At 39.1% G+C, this 22,954-nt stretch overlaps 1 protein-coding gene across 18 annotated transcripts in view; it reads left to right on the top strand.

The window, feature by feature from the left end:
- The window catches only part of NRXN1 (neurexin 1), a 1,269,767-nt gene that overhangs the window by 619,350 nt on the left and 627,463 nt on the right, over window positions 1-22,954 (top strand). For all 18 annotated transcript variants that reach the window (XM_039529862.1, XM_039529854.1, XM_039529856.1 and 15 more), the window contains one exon: window positions 18,444-18,566. In XM_039529862.1, the coding sequence (XP_039385796.1) occupies window positions 18,444-18,566 (123 nt within the window). The remainder of the gene's footprint in view (window positions 1-18,443; window positions 18,567-22,954) is intronic.

The raw sequence follows: 22,954 nt of genomic DNA, 5'->3' as shown, positions 1-22,954 counted from the left end.
CGGTTGTTGAAAGCAGCTATCAAATTCCCCCTCATTTTTCCCTTCTGTGGACTAAACAATCCCAGTTCCCTCAGCCTCTCATGTGCTCCAGCCCCCTAATAATTTTTGTTGCCCTCCGCTGGACTCTTTCCAATTTTTCCACATCCTTCTTGTAGTGTGGGGCCCAAAACGGGACACGTCTCCAGATGAGGCCTTACCAATGTCGAATAGAGGGGAATGATCACATCCCTCGATCTGCTGGCAATGCTCCTACTAATACAGCCCAATATGCTGTTGGCCTTCTTGGCAACAAGGGCACACTGCTGACTAATAGACAGCTTCTCATCCACTGTAATCCCCAGGTCCTTTTCTGTAGAACTGTCACTTAGCCAGTGGGTCCTCAGCCTGTAGTTGTGCATGGGATTCTTCTGTCCTAAGTGCAGGACTCTGCACTTGGCATTGTAGAACCTCAACAGATTTCTTTTGGCCCAGTCCTCTAATTTGTCTAGGTCCCTCTGGATCCTGTCCATACCCTCCAGTGTATCTACCACACCTCCCAGTTTACTGTCATCTGAAAACTTGCTGAGGGTGCAGTCCACACCATCCTCTAGATCATTAATGAAGATATTGAAAAAAAAACCAGTCCCAGGAATGACCCTAAAGTCAAGGAATAACACATCCACTGCTTTCCCCTCATCCACAGAGCCAGTTATCTTGTCATAGAAGGCTATTAGGTTAGTCAGGCATGACTTGCCCTTGGTGAAGCCATGCTGACTGTTCCTGATCTCTTTCCTCTCCTCGAAATGCTTCAGAATTGAATCCTTGAGGACCTGCTCCATGATTTTTCCAGGATCTGAAGTGAGGCTGACTGGCCTGTAGTTCCCCGTATCCTCCTCCTTCCCTTTTTTAAAGATGGGCACTACATTAGCCTTTTTCCAGTCATCCGGGACCTCCCCCGATCGCCATGAATTTTCAAAGATAATGACCAATGGCTCTGCAATCACATCGGCCAGCTCCTTTAGCACCCTCGGATGAAGTGCATCCAGCCCCATGGACTTGTGCTTGCCAGCTTTTCTAAATAGTCCTGAACCATTTCTTTCTCCACAGAGGCCCGGTTCCCTCCTCCCCATCTTGTGCAGCAGTCTGGGAGCTGACTTGTTCATGAAGACAGAGGCAAAAAAAGCATTGAGTACATTAGCTTTTTCCACATCCTCTGTCACTAGGTTGCCTCCCACATTCAGTGAGGGGCCTGCACTTTCCTCTATTTTCTTCTTGTTGCAAACATACCTGAAGAAACCCTTCTTGTTACTCTTAACATCTCTTGCTAGTTGCAACTCCAAGTGTGATTTGGCCTTCCTGATTTCACTCCTGCATGCCTGAGCAATATTTTTATACTCCTCCCTGGTCATTTGTCCAAGCTTCCTCTTCTTGTAAGCTTTTTTGTGTTTAAGATCAGCAAGGATTTCACTGTTAAGCCAAGCTGGTCACCTGCCATATTTATTATTCTTTCTACACATCGGGATGGTTTGTTCCTACAACCTGAATAGGGATTCTTTAAAATACAGCCAACTCTCCTGGACTCGTTTTCCCCTCATGTTATTCTCCCAGAAGATCCTGCCCATCAGTTTCCTAACGGAGTCAAAGTCTGCTTTTCTGAAGTCCAGGGTCCGTATTTTGCTGCTCTATTAAAAAGAAAGTCATATTTACACTTAGTTCCAGTGCAGGCACAGTGGGAAATACTGACCTGGCCCTTCCAGAACTGATAGTGAACAATCAGTTCAGATGTGTCCAGCTGTCTTCTTGTGGTTGAGTACCTTTCATTCCCTGCTAATGCAAGATGGACACCAGAAATCCCTTAAGCCATGGACATAAAATGGTGACAATTGATCAGTTATTCTGCAAAGTGTGAAGATGTTCTACGCTAAGGACAGATACAGATAATGACACTGCAGAAGGATCAAACTGAGGGTAAGGCTGAAATAGCATAATTGTACAAGGTAAATGAAGAGGACCTTTTTTTAAAAAAAAATAGCTGGAACGAGTAAATATTTTGAAATAACTTCAAGGCACAAACCCAAAGAAATGCAGGCTTCATCCGCCTGCATGCAAGTCAGAGAATTAGGGCTTGATCCTACACCTGTTGAAGTCAATGGGAGCTTTGGATTTTCAAGGAAACAATCAGACCCCTTCATTTACTCATAAGTATTCAAAATGCTCTCACAAGTACAAGTTAAAGGATCTCCGCTGACTCCTCTGAAGCCTTCAAGAATAAGTAGTCTTATTAAATTAAACATACATCAATCCATAGTATGAAGAAAAATATTCTAAAAGCACGTAAGTAGTAATGAACCATTGCAAATCTCTAAACATTATTATCTCTATACCTTGCAACTAGGGAAATTTTGTAATTCACTGTCTTCACTTGAAAACAAAACAAACATTAAAGTCCAATTCTGAGCATGAATTTAAAGGAGATTTAGTTGGTTGCATATATTAGATCAGTTGTACTTTGGGATAAAGACACCTGTAGATTTGGCAGGAGAGGGGAGGGAAGTATTTTCTTAAAATAAAATCACAGTCCAAAATTGTTCCTTTCTATACTAACATAAGTTTTCTCAGACTGCTTAAACATAATGTGCAAGATAGGATGGTAAAATGAAGTATTTTAAAATGTTTTGTAAGTCCTTTTATTCGTATTCATTTTTACTTAAGTATAAATATAATGGTGTTTAAGGAAAAAGAAAGTATGCATAAACAGTACTATTATTATTTTTAATTGTAGTTCCTTACATCTAGCAATGTTCTTCTGAATTAGAATGATCTTGGTTTGACATAAATGGGCACACTCAATATCAAAGCCACAAAGGTTTAATATTTTGTCAAAATATTATATTAGCATCTTTCGTCATGGTTCGAAATGATAATCTAACCACAGTAATTTACACTCTGATCCTCTTCCAAAGTTATTTGTAGCCTTCCTTACCAAGTTAGAGGCTTTATGAGCCTTTGCAGTAGAAGTCAAAATAGCTTTTGACTTCTTTAACTAGTGTGGTTCTGACAAAATGGAACAGAACAAAATAGTGGGTGGAGTGACCTGCAGCGTGGATCCTTCATATCCCTAGAAGATGCCGCCATCATCATGATACACCTCCACTTTTATCTAATAAGGGAAGTGGCATATGTCTGCCTTAGGTATTTTTCTATAACCCCAGTTGCCTGTAACGCTAGCACCTCATGATATTTAATGTATTTATGCTTTCAACATCCATGGAGTATTATTATCCCCATTTTACAGATGGAGAATCGGGGCACAAAGAGGCTAAATGACTTGCCCAGGATCACTCAGGAGGTCTGTGAACAAGCAAGGCTTTGAATGAGGTTCTCATAAATCTCAGACTAGTGCCTAACCACCAGACTGGAAAAAAAGCAGTCAGAAGAAGCTAGGATACAAGAGAGTTATTTTCCCAACTCTCTTGAGTTGGGAGGGGATAGTTTGGTGCTTTTGGAACCTGATCTGTTGCAGGCAGCTGTACTAGCAAAGGGCGTATGTAGTATGTAGGAGAAAGAAGCTGCTAGGAGAACCAATCTCCATTTCCCCAAGAGTTAGAGGAGTCTTCAGGCAGGTTCTACAAATCAAATTGAAGCACTGTATGTGGTTCTGTATTTGCTTCAGTATTTTGGTTTATTGCAGCAGCACTGGGAAAACTCTGAGAATGTATTTGGTTTGAAAATATCCAAGCCAATAAAAGGAAGCAGGGACTTGAAATCGAGGCCTTGCCTCATGTGGGCATCTCATGGAAACAAGGGGTAATGTCTTGATCTTATTAAAGTCAATGGCAAAACTCTTAATGACTTCAGTGGGGGGCAGAATTTCATCCAGAATATCTTTACTTACATTCATAGTTACATGGGTATGGATTCATGAGGATAACATTTTCTCTTCCAAATATTTGGAATATGTATTTTATTTATATATGAATACATTTAAAAAAACATAGAAATAATTGCAAATCTTTGCAAAGAGCTTTAAAATGTTAACTTCAGTAAAATCTACAGAGCTCTTGCAAACTTTGTACAGATCTTAATGTACTCCCTCCAGGCAGTCTGCCCCTCCTTTCTGCCAACTGGTTGGAAAGCTGCTAGTTTTACCTTATCTCATTTACAAATATGACATTTTGAACTGTCAGTGCATATAAAATCACTGAGGAATAAATGAATGAAATGAAACTCTTCATGGTGGGATGTCTGTTCTTATTTATATAGTCTCTGGTCCTGCAAGCCCATGAGAATCCCCATTGAAATCAGTGGGCATTGGGCATCGGTTTTCAGGACCTGGTCTACTATCATTAGATCAATCTTACCAAAACAGCCTATGTATTACAAATAAAATAGTGATTCTGAATGATTACATTACAGTACAAAAGCTCAAGACAGAAAAGGGACATTGTCATCCTGAATTTTAAAAAAAAAAATTCTAAGTAGCTTCTGGAACTACATTTGAACTGAATCTGATGGGCAAGTTTTTATAGTTTTCAATCACATTTTCCTATATTATAAAAATTATTTCCACTTTTGTTATGTAAAAGATCCATACAATCAAAATGGGAATTAGACTTGCTGACTTACTATAAAGTAGAGATGGCTGGGACTGTTCCTTTTTTTTTTTTTTTTTTTTGCTGGATGATATTAGCAAAATCAAAATTTTCCATGGCAAAAATATCTAGATTGCTGAGTATTTTATTTATTTTTCCATCAGGAAAACCAAAATGAAACATATCATTTTAGGTCAGGTCAACTTGAATTCAGATATTTCCATTTATCAAACAAATGTTTTGTTTCAGGTCAGTTTGACATTAATCTGTGACCACCTGAGCTACTGTGGTGATTCATGGGGGTTGACATTCAGATGCCTCAGGCCCCTATTCTTCCCTCTGGGTTGGGCCCCCTGGCTGGTCACACTTCTCGTGATGCATTGTGGTCTTCCCTCTGACTGATCTAGTGGAATACATCCTGGGAGCTGGAGCTAGGGAGCCAAGTCCATAAGAGAGAATGGGCTATGAGGCCCCTGAACTAGAGCTTCCATTAGGAACAATAGCAGCTCAGGTGGCTGCAGTTTCATGTAGAAACAAAGCATTTGATTTAGGAATATCAAAACACCTTATTTTGATTGGGGAATGTCCAAGCGAAATGTTTTGACATATCCAAAACAAAATTTATTTGGAATTTTTCATTCCATTAAACATATCAATATTTTCACGTTTTTATCTAGATTCAAGACAAAAACAAAGATTGAAATATCAAAATCTCCCAAGAAATAAAAATTCCAATTTCCAACAAGTTCTGCTATGGAAGGAAAGCAATGCAACTCCCTCTGAACAGAGTGATCTCTGAAGGGGAGGGCAAAGTTTAATCACTTTCCAAATGCCATATTAAAAAGATACTTGAGATCTGAGCAGTGATTAAATTGCACAGATGTGTGATATAGACCACACAGAGATGCCCAGAAACATAGGCAAATACAGTTTTTTGTTATGAAAGTTTTTTTTTTGCATTACCTTAGGCACTAACCAAGATTGGACCCCCATTGGAGTAAACAATCTACAAAGTCATAGTAAGAAATATTCCTTCTCCTGAGGTTGTTACAACCTAAGTAGACAAATGGTGGGAGAATGGAATTATTACTCCAATTTGGCAAGTCAAGAACTAAAGCACTCACATACAATGGTTTGCCCAAGATCAACAAGAAGTCTGTGGCAGAGTAGGGAACCAAATCCAAATCTTCTGAGTCCTATTCCAGTGTCTTAACTGCAAGGCCAGCCTTCCTTTGAGTTATCAAGTTTGACAGATTTTCTAATAACTTGTTTGCAAACATACAACAATGAGCTGTAAAAGCAAGAATTCGATATGTAGGGATCGTTGACTTCATTGGACTTTGCTTTAGGACTGTAAGGCAGATTCAAAAAACCTTTAATGCCTTCAGCACACATATTCTGATACTTATGTTCCATGGCGAATGCATGAAATAGAAACTGCCCTCTTTCTATTAAAAAATACTACCAGTGATTAATTTGACTGTTACTGGGTTTTCAACAGTTGTTCTCATTACACAGTTTCTAAAGGAGGTTAATGTAACTGTCCCTAGGGCTATTTGAAGGCCACTTTCTTATTACAAAATAAAATAAAAATAAGCTAAGTACACATAAGATGTTAAAATACAGTTGAGACATCCCTGACATGGCTTTGAAGATTATAATGTAATAAAAAATCCTATTTTATTATTTATTGTATTGTATTGTTTGTGGTGTTATTTATGTATTTTATTTACTCTTGAGAACTGACCATGTGCCTAGAGCTTTCCAGATCATGAAGCTCTCAAGGTCCAGAGGAGTTCATAATCACTGAAAGAGGCTGATGGTTAAAATCCAGCTTGGGTAATAAGTGTCTGAAATTTGTACCTATTATTATTTACAATTTATATTTATTTGAGAATAGAGCTTAGGGACCCTAGCAGAATCAGGATCCCTTAGCATTTTAAAGGATTGTTATATAGAAATCGCAGGGCTGGAAGGGACCTCAGGAGGTCATCTAGTCCAACCCTGTACTTAAAGGGGGACCAATCCCCAGACAGATTTTTGCCCCAGATCCATAAATGGCCCCCTCAAGGATTGAGCTCACAACCTTGGGTTTAGCAGACCAATGCACAAACCACTGATCTATCCACCCCTTCTGCTTCTGGACTCTTATAGGTGGCCTCAGTGAAATGAGTGGATAGTTTCAGTTCATTTTCTGGTCAATGGGCTACCATGACACAACACAACCATTACTATCATATGGTTGCCAACCCTCCAGGTTGGCCTGGAGTCTCCCAGAATCGGCACTGCTCTCTGGGTGACTATTGAAAGCAATCCGGGAAATTTTAATAGGATATTTTAAGAAAATGACATTATGGCATATTGGGGGAAAAAATCTCCCAGAATAGCTTCAGTCAGAGTTGGCAACCCTATACCACCAGCACCCTTCTTGGCAATCTTAGCAGAGGAACAAATGAGCCCCAGATTTCCTTTCAGTCAGGTAGTTCTGTGCTGACATGCACAGCGAGATCATTTTCAGGGCTGTATGCAAAAGAGGTATAGGCTGTACCTACCTGGAAAGATCACTGCTTCAGTTGGTTTGCTGAAGCACAGGAGTAAAATGACCTGGACAGATTTAGTCCCTCGGTCATGTAAGCAGTAAATGTTACATTGTGTATACTGTCTATTTGATTAAATACTTATATGACCCTATCACTGTAGTATCTGAATGCCAAACAAACATTAATGTATATATCCTCACAATGTAGTAATGGGACATTACCTCTATCCACAGTGGGGCACTGATTTACTAGTGGGAGAGGCAAAAGGAAGGAAGACAATGTTGGCTAGGAGAAGGGGTGTGTCAAGCAGCACAAGTGGTTGGACTGGGTGATACAGCAGAGGAAAGGAGAGAGAACAAGAATATAAGAGAGTGATAAATGGAAAAGAGACAGCAGGCTCAGAGAGGTGAGAGACAACAGACCAAAAAAAAACCCAGACATAGAAATTAAGAAATAAATACAAAGGAGAGAAAAGTGAGAGAGAATGAAAATCCTATCCAAGCATCAAGGTTTTCTGTTAGTCAGACAGGAAGTCAAAGATAACCCCTAGGTTGCAGGTCTGTGTGACTGGGAGGATGATGGTGGGTTCAACAGTGACAGAGAATGGGAGAAATTGAGAGGATTGTGACAGGTGTGGCAATTACCTGCAATATCCTAAACAAACATTGAATTAAACTTAATTCATAAGGTTTAATTTATGTATCATTGTGGGCCAGGGATTGTATGTAATTCTATGGGAAGGACCACAGCCCTCTAGGAACTAAGAACAGTGGTGGGGAGGTGGTTAGGCAAACTCTCTCAAGTAATAACACCTCTAGAGAGCTATCACCACCTTGAGAGAGGCTCCCCAATACTAGTTCAAACTGGATTGTCTAGGGACCAACAGATAAAGAAAGGATTTTTTGAATGCATAGCCTGAGTTTAAACTAACTCAGAGCCTTCTTAATGGTCCAACAAATAGGTAGACTCTTCTATCCAAGGGAGGCCCCAAACGTCCCTGGGAAGGGCTGGAAGAACTTGGCCCAGTCTGTGTGCTTGTTCTGAGCTAACAGCTATTATGAACTTACAACCAAAGGAAAACCTCTGTGTAGGGTTTGAAAAGCTGTTTGTTAGCATGTGTGGGGTTCTTTTACTGTTTTTATGTAATGCTTTTACCTTAAAAAAGTGTTTGCTTGGAAGGAGCTGTGTGGTAGTTTTACTGTGGCAATTATGCTGTTTGCTGTCTCTGAGGAGAAAAGTAAAGCAGGTTGGCTGACACACCCTGAATTTGCTGCGGCAGTCACAGTATAGGAGATAACTGTGCAATCTGGAAATACCCCAGTCAGGAGGGAGAGAGATGTGGGTCTCCACCCAAGGGAGGTGATGACTGTGGAGCTGGGAGCCTAAAGTGGGTGCCCTTGCTGGACCATTGAAGGAGAATAGAGGTGCAATTATCCTGTGCTGTGACAAGGATTTCAGAGGAATGATGAGGCATTCCATTCTGGCCATGTTAAGTTTAAATTGGCAATGAGAAATCCTAGAGGATATGTCGTGGAGAGTGAAAGAGACTGATACAGGATTGGAGGAAAAAGGGAGAGAGGTCGAGATTGGACAGGTATTTTTGTGAATTTCTTTATAAAACAATAAAAAAATAGCACACACATACACACACACATATGTGTTAATAAAATATAGCTATAATTTCCATTGAATGCCCCACAAATGTGTGTGGATCCATTGCTTCTGCAAAACCTGATTTTGTGCTCTCAGATAAGATAATTACACACGCATATGCATAGACAGGTGCACAATTACCCTATCTGTATATGAAAATGTGGATTTTTTCTGGTGTACCATTTAAAATTCACTCATTAATCATGTAAACTTTCATTACTGGACAACTACAATTTAACAAGATACCAAATCAGTAGAAACTACATTTAAAGGAAACCAATAGAATGTCCACTCTGAATTGTAATAGATATCCCTGTTGGACTCTTCTCCAGATGTGTATGTGTGTGAATTTGAGAGAGGCGGACTGATTACTAGAAAGAGGGGGGAGGGTGTACACCAATCTCAGAATAATGAGAGCCTATGAAAGAAGCAAGAAATTGCTATGCAATTGGAATGATTAAGGCTTTTTAACCATGTTAGCACAACATGGTAGGTTAACAACTCTAATCTCCTTTACCGTCTAACCTGGGAGTTACGCCAGGAGGTCTTTCCTTGTTTTAAAAAACAACAGAAGCACCCCAAACCTAAACTACTGGACTTAAATTTCCAGAAACACTTTTTAATTTGGTATCTTGTCAAATTGTAGTTGTCCAGTAATGAAAGTTTACATGATTAATGAGTGAATTTTAATGGGTACACCAGAAAAAAACACTAAATTTAACCTCTTTATTATTATCCAGTATTCTGAATTGGCAGCTCTGAAGATTGAAGTCCTTTCTGCACCAAACAGTTACACTATGGGCAATGAAAGTTCAGGCTTCTCCACGCCTGTCATCTATGGGCATGTCTGCACTGCAGTTAGACACCTGTGGCTGGCCCATGCCAGCTGACTTGGGCTCATGGGGCTCGGGCTAAGGGGCTGTTTAACTGCAGAGTAAACATTCAGGCTCAGGCTGGAGCCTGGGCTCTGGGAGGGTCTCAGAGCTTGAGCTGCATCCTGAGCCCAAACATCTACACCGCAGTTAAACAGTCCATTAGCCCAAGCCCCGTGAGCCCAAGTCAGCTGGCATGGGAGCTGCATGAGTCTAATTGCAGTGTAGATATACCCTCTGTGTCCCAACCCAATGCAGGACTCTAGGACTAAGAGACTCCAGCTGAAAACCTGACATCACAGAAGTCAATGGGAATTTTGTTACTCACTTCAGTGAGGTCAAGATTTCACCATCCGTAGGTATTGAGTCCTTAATGTCTGTGGTGGAGACTCCTAATTAATGCTGCTTGTGGTGGCTGGTTTTGTGATGTGAAAGTTTTTCTACTAGGAAGCTAAATTGAGACCACCAACTCATTTTATAAAGGCAAATGAATAGCTGTCAAATCGTAATTATTTTTGCCTGCAAGTACCTTGGGCTTGATATCTTTGTATCCCATTATCAATCCCCTGAACTATCCAATATCCATTTCACTTTCCACATAAATAAGATTTCAAGTTCCATCTATGCATATGTTACTGAATATTCCTAACAAGTCTGGTTTGGCATTTTGTATGTGTTTCGTTGTGGGTGATTTAATTTTAGCAGGAAACAGCAATTTTTCTCTTTTCCTCAGGAAACTAGACTTTCATTTTTAGGAGTTTGTTTTGGTGCAAAACTAAAAGCTAGTTGTTTGAGGCTAAGTGAATTAATTTGTTTTAACAAATTATTCTCTTTCCTTCAAATAGTGTATTTAAACACCCTTTACCTTGGCTTGTGTAGCAGGATTGAGATCTGGGAAGAAAACAGGCCAATAATTGTGGGAGTGATTGTTAAGCTGTGTCCAGACCTCTAAGAAATAGAACACTGAGGCCTATGGGCTAAGGTCAGAATTTTCAAACACGGTCTAACGTTAGACAAATCCTAATTTAAGCATCTAAATGAATGACTTATCAGAGGCTCTGAGAATCTATAGGTCTTGATGAAGTTACTAGAGGATTACAGTCCCCATGCTTAGGTGCCTTAACAGCAGGGCTGGCTCTAGGTTTTTTGCCGCCCCAAGCAAAAAAAATTTTGGCTGCCTCTCACCCCACCCCTGGGCTCCTCCCCACACCGGCCTGCTGCCCCAACCCTGGGCTCTCCCCCACCACCTGTACCCCCTGCCACCCTAGCTCTGCCCCCCCCCTCCTTTCACCCCAGCCCTGGGCTCTCCCCCTCCAACTTCACCCTCCTGCTACCCCAGCCCTTGGTCACAAGTAACTCGCTCCCAGGGCAGGTCATTCAGCAGGAATTTTGGATGTGCACAGAACTCAGACAGGATTGGTTCCCATAGGGTTACAGAACTGCAGTAAAGTGGAACAATTTTCGGCTTGTGTGATTGAAGAATATCTGGATGCATATTATAAGACTGTCCTCCATAAATGAGGAAAAGTTGAGGTGCCTTCATTATTCTTTTGTTCCACTCTTTGTTTCTATGGAGAATTTGCCAATGCAATATCACTGTCTTCCTTTTAAACAAATAAAACTTAAAAAAAATGGCAATGGCTGTTGAAAATATCAATTCCAGTCCTAATAACTACTGGGAAGCATTTCTTGCGCAATTTTATCCTACTTTTTCTACAGCAAGTTACAGTGGATCAGTATATTTGATTTGGGAGAAATGACGTAACAGCTGCCCAAATTGAGCTTAAGCACTCCTGAATTTTGAGGTGTTCAAATCTGGAAGGCAGGTGCTAGATTCCCTTTCTGAATATTTGCTAAATCTGGAAAGGAAAAGTCAATTTCTGCTTCCATGGCTCAGAAGTGGAAATCCTCCTGCATGCCTGGTACTGTATCTAAAGCTGCCCAGGTCTGCTAGCAGAGCCTCCTCTCCCTTACTTTTCATTTTAAATTCTAATGGGATCCATGTACCTCCCTTGCTAGGCTTCAGATAGAGAGGGGCACTGTCCATTTAATCCACCCAGTTCCTTCTTTGGGGGCTGCAAGGTGAGGTCACACCATTATCCCTAATCCAGTCTGGGGATGTCTTCTGAAGGGGACATCTGAGCCAAAGCCGCCTACTCCTTGGGCACACTTGTTCCCCCATTCACAGTGCCACCCCATTCTAGCAGCCAACTCTCCGTTCCCAGCAAGCCGCAGCACGAGGTCTCAGCTACCGCACTCCCTCCCCCTCCCTTTCCTGTTGATCACTGCCAAGGGAATGTTGGGAAATGTAGTTCTTTCCCTGCTTCAGGGCTGGCTCTATAGGCAGGGAGCTAACCAAGGAACTACAGCTCCCAGGGCCCCCTGTTGGTTCTCAGCTCCCATGCTGGATCCTTGCCGCCCCTGAAAATGTGCGACCCCAACCACCTGCTTGCTTTGCTGGTGCCTAGAGCTGGCCCTGCTTAATATGGAGGTAACTTTAGGCACTCAACTTAGACAGTTTTGAACTTAGCTTTCAAATGTGTTTTTTAAATGGAAAATTGCAAAATTTTAGCACATGTACTTTGTATGCAAAATACCTGAATTTTCCTATGCAAAGAGATTAAAATGGAAACAATTACCTGTTTTATACATGCAAATGCATATTTTATATACACAATGAGTACAGGAGCAAATTCGTGCGGGCCACCATGCCCCTATATTTAGTAACCTGAAATCTAACAGTTAATTATGACTGCAAAAGTATGAAACAAAGCCAACTGTAGTATAGCTCAGATTAGATTCCAGCTAAGGGAACAGGAGTTTAGAATTGTGTGAATAACCAATTTTTCAATTCACTAGCTGAGCTGAAACATTGGGAGAGGGAAAAAAGTCATTCTGAGTTGACCCAAAATGACACATTTCAGATTTTTTTTCCAGAAAACCAAAGTAAGCAGGTCAGATTAAGAGTTTTGTTTCATTTTCAGGGTTTATTTAAATTTTTTGATTTTTTTAAAAATAAATTGAGTGCAATTCCAAAATGTCTTTCCAAAATGAAAAGTTAAAAATGTTTTGTTTTTGATAATGCCAATATGGACCATATCGATAGCTCCAATTTTTTTTTTAATTTTTTTTTGCTGAAACAGTTCAACAGCATCTACCAGAATTTGCTAATTGTTTTGATTGACCAAAATCTGCATTTTTTTTGGTGAAAAAAAAGTATTTGTGTGAAAAGTTTTGCCCAGCTCTACAGGAGCTTCTTCAGCATACATCTGTGCAGGTCATTGTCTATCTTTGTCCTTGAAAAGGAAAGCTTTAAGATATGATTGACTTGAGGTATTAGTGGCTCAGAGGTAAGAATTCTGGGTATATTATGCAGGACAAATAAACTGAGCAGAATCTAGAGAGAGGGCAGAAAGGAGCCCCAGGAGAAGAACAGAAGAGTGAGTACTGTGGGACTAGTAGAAGATGAGGATAGAGTGGTAGCAGAATAGCATCAGTCCATGGAAAGTTTTGAAAACTATGCTCTTGGGCCTTTTGTAATCTGATGAGGGGTTCCATCAATATAAATACTAATTAAAATATAAATCAACAGAAATTTGAACAAGTTAAAAATAATGTAATTTGGACCCATAAACCAGAGCTAAAAGCACAAGCTGCTACCACATGAGTTAAAGAGACAAGACTCCCTAGCTGGAGCTGTAACAGATTTTTGTCCTCTTTGGATCCAGCACAGAAAGGGGCCTGTGAGACACACAGATCACTTTGATAAATTGGCAGGGAAATTCCATTAGTGTTGCCTTCCTCTGGCCTCAGTTCTGAAGTTAAATTAACACTGCTTTTCCGGGTTACTTTTTTGTTTGTGCACCCCTTTCATAAATGAAGCCACTTAGCTGTGGAAAATGGTGGTGTGTCTGAAAAGATGGCAACCATCAGAAAAAAAATTCCACTGATAGCCGTGATGCAGATCATCCCTCCTGTGGGAGGAAATCTCTGCCAGGACTGTCCCCTGCCATGGCTGGCCCAAAACCCCAAGTAGAGTTATGAAGAATAGATAATATCACTACAGGCTGTATTTTCTTTCTCAAGTAATGTCCACAGGAACAGAGAAGTGATTATGTGCACCCATCCCAGCCTCTATCCTGTCCCCAGTCTGCTCAGTCGCAACCCCCTCCCACAGCACCAAACCTGGACCATGTGAGTGTACTTCAGATGTTGTAACAGCTTAAAGGAAAGAGAAGGGAGGAGGAAGTATCAGTGACCTTCATTATGTTGGTTCTTGTCACAGCTGAAAATACGGCAGGGAGGTGGTCCCTTCTCAAGAGGATAATTTGTTAATTAAGGTTTAGCTTGCACTCATTGGACAGCCACCATCTGGCTTTAATAATTCAGAATCAAATACTGAAGTTTGGGCTAATTTTATTCAGCATTTACTGAAGTCAATATTCCATTGATGTCAGTGAGGGGTTTGCCTGAGTCAGGATTTGTCCCTCCTTTTGAAGTCAGTATTGGTTCATTAGGGCTGCTCAGGTGAGTAAGGGGTGTGGGAAAGGGCCTTTACAGATTTATACTGCAGCAAGATTGATAATTTAATTTACATCTTGCAAAATCTGAATGTTGTGGTTGAAGACATTTTTGTTTTCAATGATGTAGTCCAGAGATAAGACTTTAATGTAAAAGGTTTTATGTTAGTACACAGGAAAGTAGTGTATTTGAATGTTGTTTTCATCTAAACGCTACTGGGCAGGTACATTAATTTTTTAAAAACACAGGCTCTTGCTGCTACAATACACTTGATAGTTTGTGTAAAAAAAAATCAATAGACTGCTCACCCTCTGTCTAGATATAAAGGATGGAGTGGCTGCATTACTTTCACAAGAGACAGAGCTACGAATGAGCTATGCATGTCATCCAAATAAGTGCTGATATACACCACTCTGCAACATCATGGATTTCACATATGCCACATGTATTAGATTAATTGTTTGAAAAATATTTTAGAGACTAAGAAAAAACCAGCCTAGAATAATAATAATAATTTTTTACTCCTCCACCTATACAGCAAATTCTCTCAGTCCTATGAGTCAAACTGTACAGGTTTCGGAGGAAGAGAATAAAAATACATAGATACATTCAAAATATCTCTATGAATTATGTAAAATGTTTTTTAAAAATACATAACAATGTCATGGTTTTAAATTCTGATATCTCAAACCTTCCATGAGTATGTTTAATTGTAATGCTGGATATAAAGTTTATATTCTTAGTCCCAATTCACTATTAGATATTGGATTTTTAAGGCGAGGTTTTGCTTAGAAAAGTGCACATTAAAAAATGATGCCACCTCACTCAACCATTTCTCAAAGGGGCAGATCCTCAGCTGATATACATTTTCATAGTTTCATTGAATGGAGCTATGACCATTTATATCAGCTGAGGATCTCTCCCCGTCCCCAGGTGAGTCAGAATAATGCCTTTCCTATTTTACAGATTCAAATACATATTTACTGGTTTTTTCTGCTGGTGCAAGCTCTATGCAATTTTGAGATCATGAGCTACATTCCCCTTTTGATCATTCCTCATTCACAGCATTAAATAAGCCTCAGATGCAGATTTTTTTTATCATTGGTGATGAGTGAGTCAGAAAGAACGCTATTGACTTTTTGATCCCAGGTTTAGTTTATAATACTATGAGTTAAAAGAGCCATCTTTATACTTACAGACTGAACATGCTAGAACAGGAAATCAACGAGAAACAATAAAGAGGCAGCCATACAAATCACAGAGTCACGTTTCTAAAGAGAAATTGTTACTTGGTCGAGGACTGAATATTTGACTGTCCAGGTACTCCAGGCCAATATAATTATGCAGGAGAAATGCCACATTAGAAAGACAGGGAGATGGGCGGCGGTGACAGGGGGTAGGCAGATTTCTCTGGCAGGTTGTTTTCTTAAAAAGGTGGTTTGAAGCTGCTCAGATTTTTGGAATGTCAGAAGCAGTCCCAGCAGAGGAAATTAATAGCCAGAGTGTAGTGAGGCAGCAAAATTCATTGTGTGTTATATCTGTATCTAATATATGAGCACGCACATTCATTCTGCCTTCAGATGTGCATATATAGCGTCCATGAAATACAAAGCCATTGTTCTCAGTGTCATTGTTACACACTATTGACGACAACATTATGGAATTTGGCTATTAGTCTGTTTTTGTTGTTTATTCAAAGTAAAAGTTACATCAGTTAGTAATGTATTAGAATAACAATTGCCCAGTTATTTTTAACTTTTATTGAGCTTTATGATTGTACAGATCTGGAAACAATAGCGTATAGAAACATCAAGTGCAGAAGATACAATATTCAGATGTAGGAGCAATCTGTGTTAAACAGCTGAGGAAGAACCAGTGCTCTCACAGGACAATTCCTGTAATGGATTCATGCAGTTACAAACCAAGGTTTTCCTCACATCACAGGATGAGCTTTAGAAAATGTAAGCAAACACACAGAGTGAATTTGGTCCAATATGTCTAATGGGGAAATGTCAAGTAATAGCAATAATAGAGAATAACCTCTATAGTGAGCACCAGTTATCAGCCTTCGGAAACCATGATTCAGGGTGAAGTTACCTGCTGAAGATCTATCCCCCCTCCCCATGTGTAGTCAGAATAATACCCTCTCTACTTTACTGATTACAATAAGTGTTTACTTTTTTTCCTACTTACGCTCCACATAGATGGGCGAGGGGAGATGGTGCGCAAGGAGCCTGAGCAGCCATACCAGGGTGCCTGCAAATTGTAGCCAACCACATTGCAACGAGCACGGGATCACCACAGCCATGTTAGGTGATGGCTTTTCATTTGAAAAAAAAAATGCCTGTATGAAAACAAAGTGCTGCTTTTAAAGCCTCAGACAAAGCAGCAGGGACTCTTTCCAAAATGGGTTGAAAGTGAATTCCAGAGCTGCTTTGAAAGCTTTAAAGCATTAGGAAACCCAATATCTGAACCAAACAAAATTTGTATGCACCTGCAAATCCCACATTTCTGTATGGAAACCATTGCTCACACACAGTAAATGTACTTGTTACTAAACTGCTTCTGTGAACACCTGCAGTTATGAGAAGACATTTAAATTGAAGTGATCTTTTTTTAAACTTCAAAACTAGATGCAGTTCTTGCCTGTGGCCATGATTTTGGACTATGTGGAATCCCTCTGGTCATGACTGAAGCTTGAAGTTAAAATGCCTCTGAGCATAGACAGCACTCTCAGAAGTCTTTTAACATGGTTTCTAAGCTTTTTATGCTTTCTATCCAGCTACAAGTGACATGCTACTCAGCAGGGTGATTACAAACTGGTGGCTAAGAACAAATGTTTATGGGGCTTTTTGCATTCCTGTGGGATGAAATCTAATGGCCCCTACAAATTATGTACAATCGTAAAACATGATGGGATTATATGAAGTGGGGAGTGGTTATTTATGTCATATAATTAATAAGAAAATTAATAACTTCTGGAGTGACTCATTTTATATTTAAATATTTATATCCTTTTTGTAGAGTGCACAGCTATCAGGGCTAGAGAAAAGAGCTCCCTCTTTATTTAGCCTGATCTTCCATTATAAGTGGTTTTCTAACTCCTTCCTTAACAGCTAGGACACTACCCTGGTGTGCTAGCCATGTATGCAACATAAAATGGTGTTAGATTATGTATATAGATAATTTTAGGGGTTATAGATGGAGAGGAACCTTTCTCCAACTTGCCCTTGCTTTTGTGGCATTCAATCACTCAATATTGCTTTAATTAAGTATGCTTATTATTATAGTAATATTGCTCTTGTTATGTCAGGGTCATTTGAAAATTCAGAAGAGATCCACAGACTCCATGATCTTGTTCACTCTGCCCCATCTGAGATCCCCATTCACTGGTCATAATATTCTATTGTGCAATTTCCATAGTCATTTAATTCTTGGAGGCATTTTCCTTAATATTCATTATTTATGGTTTTTAGTGGTTGCAACTGTGTTATCCCAGATCAAATGTCACATCTACATATAAAGCACATAGATTTTTTTAAACTGAATAATTCTTACAACTTTTCAGTGAAAGTCAACCTATAAAGTTGCTTACAAAAATGGCAGTTTACAAGATGGGTGTCCCAGTGTGAAAAAGAAAGGTGCGCTTTGGATGTTGAAGTGTTGAATGACAACAGTGAAGACATTTGTTAGGGGATGCTAGTGAATCATTTAGTGAAATTCAGGGTGATAACACTGACCTTCCCAAAGATCCAAACAAGCCTCACTTACTGCTTTGGTACCTACAATCAAATAGAGGAAGTGACGCGATTAAAATTATTTTAATCACAGATCTGGTCTGCACCTTTCACCAGTGGGCTGGTTATGTTTATTGTAAACCCAGTTTAGATTAATATTCTTTCTTACAGCAGTAATCTCATTGACATGAAGGTCTATTTGCCTGAGTACAGGACTGAGACCCAAATCTCTACCACTATGTATGAGCTTTAAAATATACAACCAAAACGCATGTATTGACTGTGCCTATTTATGACAGCCTGGTTCACTATATTTGCTTTAGCATTAAATAATGCTAAAAGTGTCCTAATGTAATGGTACTATATTTTTAGATTTGTATATACTTTGCTTGCCACTTTTCTTGCTTGTTATAACTTTCAATGAATTTTAACATTGGTCCAGCCAGTCTCTCTCTCTCTCTCTCTCTCTCTCTCTCTCCTTTCTCTCTGTGAGGTTCACATGTTGACTGATTTAAATATTCCATAATGACTGTTTGGCATATCCTACAGGCAAAGGTCCAGAAACCCTTTTTGCTGGCTATAACCTCAATGATAATGAGTGGCACACGGTACGTGTGGTTCGTCGAGGAAAAAGTTTAAAGTTAATGGTGGATGACCAACAAGCTATGACAGGTAGTGTGCAGTTATACTTCATCTTACTGGGGGAAATACAACAAAACATAAAAATTGTAGAAATAAAGGCCCTTATTCAAAGCCCATTAAAGTTAATGGGAGTGTTTCCACTGATTTTAATAGACATTGGCTAGGATCCAAAATGCATGCTGTGCAACAATTAATGACCATCACAAGATACAACCAGAAAATCATCACATTTCACACTAGCTTTACTTTCTTAGAGCTAGATCAACTCACACTGAAGTCAATGGGAGTTTTTCTGTTGACCTCAGTGGATGTTTGATAGGGCCCTGAGGGGAGTTTGGAGGAATTTATCCAATGATAGAAGATAATCAAAATGCCCTCTGCACCACTCATATCCAATTTAAACTGCAATTAAATGTCAGGCCCTTTGCACTGGAATGAATTTCACAGATGTTTCCAATTGTTGGGCACAATTTTTTCCCCTAACTTTTAATAAGTCTTACATTACCCAACTTAAATAAATACATATTAGCCCATAATATTGTCTTTTATGTCAAAATGGTAATATATAGTCATCAAGAAATGTGAAAGTTAGAAGGTGCTGCAAACACTTTAGCACAAACAATAACGGGTACATTAGGTGATTTTAGAGAGGACTCCTATTTGACCTTTCATCCTAAAAATACTGGTAAAGAACATTAATATAAAAGTACATTCTCTAGAATTAAACAATACCAGAGGTGGTATACTGAAGGTGGGGCAGAATTTTACTCAGTATATGTGGTTCACTTTGTGGTGATCTCCTACAAAAGGGGGTTGCCTAAAAAAGGGTGGATTAATTGGTTTGAAATGAATAAAAATGGCACTGGAGTTTTATTATGATTGTGCATTTGTTTAATCTGGCAGCTAAGACCATAGAGTTAATTGTGTGACCCTTTTTTTTTTTTGGTAGAAGAAGCTGTTCTGAACTGAATAAAAAGTGACATCTAAAAACTTCCATATTTTTTTCTATTCTCCTAATTGCCAAGTTTTCATTTAAACATCATCTAGATTACAAAACTACCAGGAAGGTCTGTTTTTCTCTGAAATTTCTTTCCAGCTGTTCAGAATGGCTTCAGCAAAAGGTCAGCATTTAATTGAAGGCAACAGTAAAGATTTTTAGGATACTAGAATCTATAGTGTTTCTTAAATTCTGTTAAAGTGATTACAATTAAATGAAAAAAAAAGACTAAATAATCCTATATTCATGTGCCATTAAGGCTGTGAAGTTCTGGTCTTGAAATTTCCGTGACACTGATTTAATATGGGTAAATCCAATTATGATTAGATATCAGGGTTATGGTCAAAGATCCATGAAAGTCAATAAGCATCTTTTCATTGACTTTAGTGGGCTTGGGCTCCAGCCCTACAGTTGATTGACAGATTAGATTTCCAGGACTATCATTTCTCCAAAATGCCTCACATTCTGGTATTTTAAAAGGAAAGCTATTTATTTAAATCTGTGCTGGTGATATAACATTTTATTTTAAAATTTAAGGCAGACCCTGATTTCTGTTGCACTGAGCTACATCAGCTATTGCCCTGAAGGGAAATTAGGCTCAATCTTGCCAATCAAAAATTGACTGACAGTTGGAAAATCTGAAAACATTTAATTTTCTCTTTCAAAATAATGGGACAAGTGTGTCTACCTTTGTGAAGGGAAGAAATCCTCCTAAAATTGTTTCCTTGTGCAGTTGGTGGGAAGGCATTGAAGAACACTTGAAAGATATTGGTGCTACCATTTACACCAAGTCTGATAATCTGTGGGATATCTGTCCCCACTTCAATGAGCGTTAGGCTCTCTGCATGTAGAACCTGCACTGCCATGCTGTGGCATGGCTTCTTCTCTTTCTTGCAGCACAGCTCACTCCAGCACATGCTGCCAAAGGGTCCCCTACTCCAATGGCATACTGTCACCCTTTTCCAATAGGGAGTCAAAGGTGCAGAATACAAATTAGCACTGCTCTCAGCATCCTAAACTCAGGTATTTTGCCATCCAGAGTTGCTGCTGTTCCCGAGCTCTAAAATCTTTAGGACATGTCTTCAGATTTCCCAGTGGGCAGGGTTTTTTCATGTGAAAGCATTCTAAAAATTCATGAGGCGCTTGAGCCTACATGTAGCCCTGGCTTTCCTCTTTGAAAAAGTTCAACTCTCTCCCAATAGTGTCTCCATTGTTTTCATCCTATTCCTATGCCACATAGAAAGAAGGATTCATAGAGTTTAAGGCCAGAAGGGACCATTAGATCATCTAGTCTGACCTTCTGTATATCACAGGCCACTAACTTCCATCCAGCTACTCCAGGATTGAGCCCAGTAACTTGTGGTTGGCTAAAGCATAACTTCTAGAAAGGCTTTATTTGAAGCATCTGGTCCAATGATTTTTGAAAACTGCTTTTATGATACATAAGACCATACACTGAGGAAAGACATTGTAGGAATTGGCTAATGTGCTACATTTCATCTACTGGATTGAATTAGGACTGCTGAACTGCTGTCATAGCTCCTAAATTGCTTCTACTTGAGCTCAAGCACTTGGGGCCAGGGCTTTCAGAGCATGAGAATGAGAGCTCTATCCCTGGAGTTACAATTCTGATTGACTAGCTATGCAGCATAGTGGCAGCCCTAAACAGCAAAATTTTCAAACACAACTAAGTGACTTACCAGTAGGTTCCTAAGTCAGTTAGGTGCTTTAAAAATACTTAGTTTCTAGATAGCCACAGTTACAGTATTTTATCTATAAATATATAAAGTAAAAGTTCAATGAGTAGGGAAGGATACATATTTTAGCATATGAATAAACATATGCTGAGACTTATTTATAATGCTGAAACATATGTGGCCTTTAAGGGCACCTATGCCAGAAAAGACAATGCATGCTGCTTGCCAAATCTTTTCATTGACAAGTTCACAAAATGCCTAGCTCACCAGGCAGGAGGCCACTGTAGGGGTTACAAAAGATGTGGGGAGTTATTTTAGATCTATAGTTGTATTAGCCTTTCTTGTACAATTAACACATTCAGGTAGAGGAGTGAGTAATAAGCCCAGATTTCTGGGATGTATTTTACTCTTGTGCTAAAAAAAAAGACAGACCCTTGATTAATTGAGAATGGGCAGAAGGGTTTGTCACTGCAGGGCAAAGTAGAGTGGAATTATGAATGGTGTAAAGGCCACAACCCAATGTAACTGTCTCATCTGATTGGTGGATATAGATACAGTCATAACTGACATACAGTGTAATTGACAGCAGAACTGAACCCTAAGATTCTGGGTGAGGAATAGAGCTGATAGAAAAATTTCCAATGGAACATCTTTCTATTGGAAAATGTCAATTTGAAATCTAAGCATTCTGTGGGAACGTGTCAATTTTGACAACATTTTGTTTTTGAAAAAACTCAATACTAAGAGTTTTGATTTTTCATTTAATAACTATTTTTTCTTTAGATACTGTATTTTTATTTTTGTATTATATCAATTACAATACCAATAACTAATTCCAACCCAACCACCATCTGACAATTACCAATTAGAATGCCAATTCCAAATGGCCATTTGGAATACCAGTCACCATTTTTTATATTATATTAATGTAATATATTAATTATATTCTACCCCTAATCTTAACATATTATAATATAAAACATAAAAATGAAGCAAAATATTTTAAAAATTTGAATAAAATATTTTTTATTAACCCAAAATAATTTTTTGTGTAAATTTCATTTCATGGGAAATTTTGATGGGGGGTGGCTTTTTTCCTCACAAAAAAATTCCAAGTCAGGAATTGCACAAGTGAAAAAAAAGCAGCAGCAGTTTAGTAAAAGGAACTTTTAGGGGGAAAATGTAGTTGTCGACTATGAATACAACTTGTGTTACTTGCAGTGAGAACTGATACACACTCTTCCAAAAGCTGAATTTGACCCTAAATAAACAATTTTTCAGTTTCCTACCAAATTTATTTGACTAGAAATAAATAATGAACCTCACTGCCAGCAGCAAGACAGAATGTTTTTCATAGTTTTCATAAGGCACCAGAAGACCTTTATTTGTAGTTGTCGAGCCAGTTGTAGCTCTGTAGTTGGTTAATATGGGTTTTCAGTTGTTTGTGTTCCTCAAGAGGAGTGTCTGGACTAGCATACAGAGTGATGAGGAAGGTGGGCCAAGGCAAATCAAGAGGTCTTGAGGAATTCACTTTTATATGTATTGACCCCAACACCTTGACGGATTTCACCCTGTGTCTCTGGCTGTGTAAATTTCACATGTGTAGCATCCTTTGACTGTTGGCTCCTATACCCATTGAAGTCAAGGCAAAACATCCACTTAAGTAGTATGGGGTCAGAGCTGAGCCTAGTTATTTTTCAAGTGAAGTAAATTTCATCCTGTGT

This window comes from Mauremys reevesii, linkage group 3 (genome assembly GCF_016161935.1).
Source record: "Mauremys reevesii isolate NIE-2019 linkage group 3, ASM1616193v1, whole genome shotgun sequence".
NCBI classification, from domain to species: Eukaryota; Metazoa; Chordata; order Testudines; family Geoemydidae; genus Mauremys; species Mauremys reevesii.
The sequence above is the reverse complement of the archived record's forward strand: the minus strand, read 5'-3'. Positions and strand labels throughout refer to the sequence as shown.